The sequence below is a fragment of the Myripristis murdjan genome, chromosome 24, assembly GCF_902150065.1.
Source record: "Myripristis murdjan chromosome 24, fMyrMur1.1, whole genome shotgun sequence".
Classification (NCBI taxonomy): domain Eukaryota; kingdom Metazoa; phylum Chordata; class Actinopteri; order Holocentriformes; family Holocentridae; genus Myripristis; species Myripristis murdjan.
This window is the reverse complement of record NC_044003.1, coordinates 14,672,856-14,681,986: the sequence shown is the minus strand read 5'-3', so window position 1 is coordinate 14,681,986 and position 9,131 is coordinate 14,672,856. Positions and strand designations below refer to the sequence as shown.

The following is a 9,131-nucleotide window of genomic DNA, read 5'->3' as shown; positions in this document are numbered from 1 at the left end:
AATAAGAAACATAAACTAAAACGTACGAGCTTTAGTATGGCTTGCAGAGGTCCACAGGTGCAGAATGAACTTGATGACTGTGTGTCTGCCTTCAGAAAAAGCTTAAGGCAGCACTTGCTTAAGCTTGTATTTCCTGAACGACTGCTGACTTTGTAACTATTTGCTTTGTTCTGAAATTCATTTAAATTGCGCTCTTGTTTCCACCTGCCATATGTATCTATTTATTGCATCTTACTTTTGAACCATTGCTTAGACTGATGGAGTAGTATGTCTTGGGACCATTTAGTGGTGGTTTTCAGGGTTTTAGGTTCATCTTAGGTGTCTCATAGGTTGTGAATTTTGCTGTGTAATGATAAGCTTTTTTTCCCCCAAGTCTTGTTGTGTTGGTGAATATATATTTTAGCTCTGTTTACTTGGTGTTTGGGTGCCCAAGCTTCATATAGCTTAACAGGGTGTCCCATTTTCACTTCTGGATTGTGTCTTCTATGGTTGTACTTGTGTTTTAATTGACTTGTGAGATAAAATTGAAATTGAACTTTGGTCCCCAGCTCTGGCAAAATAAGCAGACCTCAGTGATCACAATGAATGGTGTTGTACATACATATTATTTATAATACCAATAGAATAACATGAGGCGTATTTGTTTGAAGAGATTGCTAAATGTTATAATGTTACTTCTGGCTCTGCTTTCTGATCCACTTCATGCCCTTGACAGTATTTCTCAAACTCCCAGTGCCCCATTTGAAGCACTTTGTGGTTTTGGCAGAGCTCAGCTTGTTGTGGTGTGGTGACATCATTGCGATGTTAAGCTGGCCTTGTCCAGCTCCAGCCTCCAGCCGCCTCATCAGCACAATGTCCGCACTGAGTTCAGTACACAGAAACACTAACCCTTAACTGTTACATCTCTAAATGAACTCTTTTAAATTATCTAAACCTATCTAAACCTTTTAAATAACTAAATCAGTTTCAAAAGCTATAACAATAACTTAATCTGTGCCCTAATCTTAGGTAAAGACATGAGATGATGCATGCATTCTTAATCAGATGATTTTACTACTTCAAATGTATGTGCAGTAAATACTGAGCACAATATTGAAACCTAAGAAATTGTTTTGCAATTGCATCGTGATGTTATTACACCGCCATTCAATTTTTAATGGCAAGCCCTTTATTACTGTTTTCCTGCTGATTAGGTTATCATCATGATATCTGTGCACCTGGAAGAGTGTACCTGTTAATAACTTACAGGGATCAATGTAAACACATCTGACATTATCTTTGGATCTCTGTTTTGATTCCAAAATTGACAACTGAAAATCCTGGTTAAAAACAGAGAGCAGGTTTGGGTTCAGTGTGTTGCTCCTGGTTACTTCAACAAGTCACATAGCTGTTGATTGATACTTCAGCTCCACCAGAATCATTAACAACATGTCTAGACTGCAGAAGGGAGTCAGAGCAAAGACTGTGATGATGTAAGGGTTATTGCCACACACTGATGGTTGTTTGACCCTGGTTGTGGTATTTGAAAAAAAAAATGAAGAAGAAGGGAGTTAGAAAATGGGGATTTACCATAGAGGGAAACCAAAAAATTGAATCTTCTTATCAGCAAATAATGACACAACCTCACTCCCAAAACAGTGCTTGGGAAAGGACAGGAAAGAGCACATTTTTCTCTTGATGGCTGAGTTATAACCTAAATATTTTGTGACTTTCCCAGGCGATGGAGAGCAAGCTGCTGGTTGGTGGAAAGAACATTATCGATCACACCAATGAGCAGCAGAAGATGCTGGAGATCAAAAGACAGGAGATCGCTGAGCAGGTAAACGTGTGTGTGTGTGTGTGTGTGCATAGGTAATCCATAAGTAATGTTTCAATTCAAGCAGCAGCCTCACAGATAGGAGAACTTGGAAGGAATTGTTTATATCTTTGTAAGCTGCACTTTAATGTTGGTTGTCATGAAAAACAGTCACTTGAACTGAACTGAATAGAAAGTATGTGTATGTGTTCATGCTTTCAGACCCGTAAAGAGAGAGAGATGCAGCAGCAGATGCTCGTCCAGGATGAGGAGACACTGGAGCTGAGGGAGACTTTCACCTCCTTGCAGCAGGAGGTGGAGGCTAAGACCAAGAAACTCAAGAAGGTAACACACACACTTGCAGATACACATATGCACACACATGCATACCTACATATGCAGGTATATGTACACAAAACACATACAAAGAGAATCACATACATGGACAAACAGTATGCATGCCAATAAACTTATTTCATGTGGACACACTGATAAGCACACACTTTCACATGTTCATACATCTGACCATTCAAATGCAGAAACTCATGGACAAAACACACACATACAAACTCAAATACAGGTACACACATTTCTTTTTTTCCCTAACCTCAGTCTATCCCTCTTTACTCTGTGACCCCTGAACCCCTGACCCTGACCTGGACCCTAACGACCCCCACGCCTCGGACACGCACTCCGTACGGAAACACACTTTAAACTCAGTACCTCAAGGTTTGTCTTGCCGTCCCCTTCTGTTTGCTGGACCTAAGGTCACTCTCTCTCACAGGCCTCTTCATGCTGTCCAAGCTAACCTTCTTAGTCTGGTTTTCCCCTGCTTCTCCACTTCCTCAGGAATCTCCCAGTAACTCACTGTGAAATCTCCCAACACAAATGCCCCAAACAGAGCACCAAACCTTCCTCTTTCTTGCCCTGCCCTTGTGATCCTGTTCTTGCCTCCCCGCCAGCAGGACTAACCCCAATCAATTGAGCGTGTGTGGATGAAGACGTGACTAATGACCCTGTGTTGACCTCGTTCCCCCTGAACCCGCTAACCCGGCACGTGTGCCACCCTCCCTGCTCCCTCTGCATGGTGACCTCGCTCCGAGAAAAGGAAGCAGAACAAAGATGGCTGCTTTTCACATTGTGCATTCATAGCACAGGAATGGCCGTTAGACTGAGGCTACCCTGCGTTCACACTGCCAGCAAAATGATCAGCGAGTCACTGGAAGTCCATTCATTTCCTGCAGGGCTGAATGACTAGGGAAATGCGACCAATGTGCAGATAGTAAACAAGCTTATCAGCTTAGAAAAGTTGGCCATGGCTGAACTTTTTGCAGCCACTGACCATCAACAGCCAATCAGATTCCCGCTTTTACCTCTTTCCCTACAAATGGTGGTAGCTTCATGAACAATAGTTCTGACTTTAAAATGAATGAGGAATTGATATTCCTTACTCCAGCTATTCAGAGTTTCCCAGTTCTCTGTAGCTTTTACCTGAAAGACTATGGGAATAAGCTTTTCAAAAAAGACACAGGGAGAACAGTTGCATCCATCATCGGGTTCAATAGTAATTAATAATAGTAATTAATAGTAATTCTGAAGTGGATGTTCTGCTCTGATGTTCTATTAAGAATAGTGTGATGCACTGGCCATGTTGCTAACAGTATGAATTTGGGGTAAAAGTCAACCAAGACATAATTTTGTCTCCTTTGTATGCTGCTGATGGCTTAATACTTGTAATATATTGTTAAACTATTGTTAAACTGCCAAACTGAGCTTTCCCTAGTTCAAAGAACCTCAAAATGTCTCTATCATTCATTTGCGTTTACTTGCATATTAAGTTAAAATGCAGTCCATTCAAAACCCTAGGGGAAATCTTGATCACACGCAATACATGTGAATAGTTCTGATGCAATGGATTCATCTTTGAGTTTATACAAAACAGACACATGTGAAAAAATGTTTCTTATTTTTGTTGTGGCATCAGAATTGGTTCTGGACCAGCCACATATTGCTGCAAGCTGTGTGGCCAAGATTTTCTCTGAGGCTTAGTGCAGGCCGAGGTCAAGCACAAGATGCAATTAAATTCAAATAAATAACAGTGTCATCTTTCTGCTAACAAGGCACCGCGGCAGGGCTAGCTAGACCTGACCTATAGAGTCAAGCGTAGACCGTGTAAAGAAGCTGCCAGTGTGACACCTAGGCAGCCAGTCCTTGGCTAACTGAGAGACTGTGCAGTGTGAAAGCTCGGGAGCAAAGGAGGACAGAAGGGGAATTGGAAGGAGGTCGGGAGGGTTGCCATGTTGCCATGCTGCCATTCTCATACCGGCTGGCCATTTCTCCAGACTCCAGTGCCTCCAGTCCTTTTGCTACGAGCAACCAAAGCCCAGCCTGGTAGCAACTGGTTCAATTGTGACATCACTCTCTCTCTTTCTCTCTCTCCCTCTCTCCTCTATCTCTCTGTGTCTCCCAGTTGTATGCCAAGCTCCAGTGCATTAAAGCTGAGATCCAGGATGTTAATGATGAGCATGTGAGGAGCCGACAGGAGCTGGAACAGACTCAGAATGAGCTCACCAGAGAGCTCAAGTTTAAGTGAGTTAAACAAACATCTTAAAGAATAAGCCAATACACCCGGTGTTTTCAGCAAACAGTGCTCACACTTAACGTCAGCAAATAATCACATCTGTGCTCCAAATTAATGTCATTATTCCAGACACTGAGTAATGCTAAAAATAATTAACAGAATCTATGACATGGCACAAACACAGAACAGCAGTTGCATTTTGATATGGATTCTCACAGCATGTAGTTTAATAAGAAAATAGTCCAATTTTCCTCCGTAAAACACAGAGTCTAATCAGGAACTCCCTAATTAGTGTTTTCTCTTATAGATAATACAACTCGCTTAATAATATTTCAGCATGTATACAGTGCTGACTGATGCAGAAATCTTATCGTATTAGATAGATAGATGTACTTTATTGTTCCCAAATGGGTACTGGATACAAAGCTGGTAATTTGTAGTTTATATTGATTGCATATGTTAAAAAATGTACAACAAAGCAATCTGCTGCTTAATTAGGTCAGGCTGTCACTGCCAAATTATCTGAGCATTGCTGTGTGTGTTGTGTATATTTCAGGTATCTGATCATAGAGAACTTCATTCCGCCAGAGGAGAAGAATAAGATCATGAACAGACTGACCTTTGACCCCGAGGAGGACCAGTGGAAGTTCCAGCCACTCGTCCCTGCGGAAAGGTCAGTGTGCAAAGCTGGTTAAAGTATTCCCATTTGTGTTAAGGTGCTCAAATATGGCGGGATGACCTTTTAACCCCTGTCACTTTGCTCTGACCGCTGTCTTATTAAGAAAAGAAAAAATAGTTCAACATTTTAAGTGCAAAGTGCTGTCATTCATCACTGGGGAGAGAGTTAAATCATATTGTAGAAGGCTAGAGATCTTTGTTGGTACTTTGTTAGGAGGCAGGGGATGTTGACATTTCCAGTATTGATTTTGTATTTCATATTGATCCTCCCTCCCTCCCCTTCCACTGTTCAGTAAGTTCTCCCAGATGAAGAAGAGGCCCGCGTCTGCAGTCGGATACAAGCGACCCATCAGCCAGTATGCCAGGGTTGCCATAGCGATGGGACCTCATTCCAGATACAGGGTAGGTGCAGAGAAGTCACTCCACCTGCAAGAATATCTGTGATTACCTCCAGGGGGCACCATGGAGAGCTAAAACTGAACTAAACAGGGCAAAATAAACAGCAGACAAATGAATTGTTCCAGAAAAACTGTGGTAAAAATGATCCGGCAGTGGTTCGGAAAATTGACATGGAAGATACATTTGTGTTGCTAAGATGAATTAATCTTTTTTCCCCTCTGGTTATGCAGTTAAGAGTGCATATCCTTAATGCTTAAGGAAATCTTCTGAAATTTTACAACCATGGATTTTATCTCAAATTCTAATTATGTCTTCATTATAAATATTAGTCACTGGCAGTATTAGTCCAGTTACTTGTAAATATCTGGAATCAAATCTAGTGATCATTTTATAGCACCTGTATGACCGCTATATATTCTATGCTGTTTAGCAAGCGCTCAGTACTGCCCCTGATGGCCAAAATACTGTACTGCACTCTTCTTTTGTCACGGCAGTCAGTGACCATAGCTTGGCTTTCTCTCTCTATAAGCTTTGGTAGGTGTGTGTGTGTGTGTGTGTGTGTGTGTGTGTGTGTGTGTGTGATATTACACCAGATGGTCACAGAGGGGATTCTGGTGCCAGTCCTCTCATCATATATTGTTGTTCAGCGTGACCTCTGATTAATCAAGACTCATGTACTCACTTACCATCATTATGTGTTTGTGTGTTTGTGTGTGTGTGTGTGTGTGTGTGTGTGTGTGTGTGTGTGTGTGTAGGCTGAGAACATCATGTTCCTGGAACTGGACATGACTCCTCCCACCAGTGTTTCATTGGATCGTTCATCGGAGGTGGAGTGCAACCAAAGTCCCTCAGCGGACAGTTCACCTACCAAGGACAGAGCCAGTCGTGTCAGAAAGTCTCGCTCCTGGTAAACCTCATTCTCCCCTTGCCATCATTTCAATAACCCATTTTTCAACATAAACTCTTCGATAGGGAGCCAAAGTGAAACCAGAATTAATTTGTTTTTGTTAGACAATATTCGTAATTCAAGAGTTTATAGGAGTTACACCAATCAAACACAGCTAGCACCAAAACATAACAGTTCTGAACAGTGTGTTTTGTGTTTATCAAAAAATGGTCAGTTATGAAACAAAAATAAAGTAAATTTAGATTTGAAATTGAAATTTATTACTTTTAGTGTGTAAGTGAACACAGTCTCTCACAGGTTCAAGATGATCCAAGGCCTTTAATGTCAGCTAGCGTGACAGGCCAGTGTCACACCAAAATCTGTACATTGCTTCTTTAGTAAAAATAAATAAATAAATGAATAAATTAAAACCTTTCATATTATAGAAGGATAGCCAACTTTTGGCGATTTTACAAACGTTGTTTTGGCTGTGACTTATTGTGTGAGTGCCATAAAAAGTTTCCAGTGTCCAGTGTTCATTTATTTTGTCCCAGTGTACGCACACAATGCGTTCAGCTGACAGGGCCCACTTACTCAACATCATATCAAAAGCATTTGCAATCAACTTTGCCTCGATTAGATCATAAATAAAATGAGAGGGAACCCATCCAGGGAATTCACAATTCAAAGGGAATTCCCTGTGCTTAGAGAAGCTTAACTCTGGCTCCAAAAGAAAGATTTATGCATTGATTTACTGTCATGTTATGCTTCACGGTCAGTTGAAAGGCCACCTGCTTGGTTCTGAGCACGTATTCAGAAGATAAATTTAGGTTTTACATTTTAGTTGAGTGATTTCCATCAGTATTTTCACATTGTAGAAAAACTTTTCTACAGTTTCTAACTTTGTCCCATAATTTGTTTGAGGAATGCTGTGCAAGCTTTAGAAAAATAATCTGCTAATATTATCATCTCAAGTTATTCCCTTATGGGACGTCCTGGTGGCTCACCAGGTACAGCATTACCTTACCACTTACCCCCTCTCTCCCCTGACTTTTGTGTTTCCACTGTCGCAACCAAATAAAGATGAAATGCCAGTAAAATTATCTTTAAAATAGAAGTTAGAAACTTGCCTTGCCTTAAAATAGAAGTTATTCCTTCAATTTGGAGGTCTTCTTCGAAGGAGACTTTATTTTGTGTGCAGGAAACCAGCTGTTACTACTCAGCCTGGATCTGACTGGTGTAACTGGTTTAGAGTTGAAGCATCTCTAAACAGGATCATTCAGGATTAGCCACACCCTTTAATCTGCTGGTTTATCTCCAGTTGGCTCAACAGCCTGTAATCCCTGTGCTGTTGACTAATCGTATTAACCTGTCTCTCGGTTGTATGTGAAATCAGAGTTGGTGCCTTGGCTGTTACAGAAGAAAATAATCCATGGCTGACAGTGGTGATTTTTATTGCCTCTTCTTGTTTGCAGGTGCCAGGCCCCAAAAAACATCACCTCCTCCTCTTCTAATATGTCGCTGGCAGCGTGCCACACTGCTGCGCCTGCCGCAGCGCAGTGAAGCGTCAAAGCTTTAGTGAGGATTGTTTATTTTTTATTATTGTTTCTATTTATTTTATTCCTTCCTCCTCTTTCCCTCCTCTTGCTGTGAGTGATTATTGTGTGCCTATGACACTCCCAAAGACATCAGCGAGGCACAAATCGCTCCTGCTGCATCCTGGGTAATGGAAGGCTGCTTTAACGGGTGAAATGGACAAGGAAATGAACTCAAAAGACGACAGGAAGAATTTATGAACCTCAGAAACACCCGAGCCACCCGTTCCTCGGATGTGAAGACCCACCCTCTCCCTCCTTGCATGTATGAGACCAGGAGCCTCGGGTCATCCTCTTCATGTTCAACCTACTGACTGCTCAGGCTAGACTACTGTTTGGTGTGTGTGTGTGTGTGTGTGTGTGTGTGTGTGTGTGTGTGTGTGTGCATGTGTGTGTGTGTGTGTGTGTGTGTGTGTATTTGTTTGTGGCTAGCTGTGTGATTGCCTGCACGTGTGTGTTTGTAATTGTGATGAGTGCAGAACTGAGAGCTCACACAAACTAGCCGCACAGAACCGCTTGATTCTGCTGTAAGATATCAGTGTATATATTTCCTGTATTTGGGTTTTTGGGGGCAGGTACAGAAAAAAGGGGCAGAATTGGCCATAAACATGTCGATGATTTGGACTTGGCATAGCTGAAAATAAGGTTATAAAATAATGGCTGCCGTGGGTGTTCAGAAGACACATGTCAGGTACTTTGAACATTATGGCTCATGACCTTTGTCACATGACATCCTTTTTCTCTCTCATTATCCCTTCATCTTACCACAGCATACCATGTAATTTAGCAGAAATGCCTTAAAAATGACAAACAGGAAACTGAGATAGAGAGGTGTATCACATCTCCAAATTGTCCTTCGTAGTATCCAACTTTGGAAATTGTTTTACTGGGAGTTCATATACTTAAAGACAGAATTTCTCTTTTTTCTCTCTGGGGTAGGGGTTTAATATCTTCTTTAAAGATACTTAATGTATATGACCTCATGATGAAGCAAAATCAGCCCTGTGGCAGGAGGAAACAGCTGATCTGACACTTAACTGATAGAAATTTGACAGGGAAATCAATCTGTCCATCAGTTTGTTTTGAAATTCCCTCGAGGCATTGTCAAAATCTGATCAGAAGGCATGAAAACAGAAGACAACAAAAGATTTCCATCATTTTCAAAAAAGTTAAGCTTCTCCGTACCTTTCTGTTTTC

The 9,131-nt window shown here is 41.4% G+C and overlaps 1 protein-coding gene across 2 annotated transcripts in view; it reads left to right on the top strand.

Annotated features, from left to right (window-relative positions):
* kif3ca (kinesin family member 3Ca) overlaps positions 1–8,286 on the top strand; it is a 20,706-nt gene extending 12,420 nt beyond the window's left edge. The window contains exons 2-9 of one of the 2 annotated variants that reach the window (XM_030047165.1): positions 1,718–1,819; positions 2,018–2,140; positions 2,516–2,524; positions 4,266–4,384; positions 4,933–5,049; positions 5,348–5,456; positions 6,209–6,360; positions 7,815–8,286. In XM_030047165.1, the coding sequence (XP_029903025.1) occupies positions 1,718–1,819; positions 2,018–2,140; positions 2,516–2,524; positions 4,266–4,384; positions 4,933–5,049; positions 5,348–5,456; positions 6,209–6,360; positions 7,815–7,902 (819 nt within the window). In that variant the 3' untranslated portion in view covers positions 7,903–8,286. The remainder of the gene's footprint in view (positions 1–1,717; positions 1,820–2,017; positions 2,141–2,515; positions 2,525–4,265; positions 4,385–4,932; positions 5,050–5,347; positions 5,457–6,208; positions 6,361–7,814) is intronic. The other variant, XM_030047166.1, reaches the window with a different exon arrangement.
* Positions 8,287–9,131: the final 845 nt, after the last annotated feature.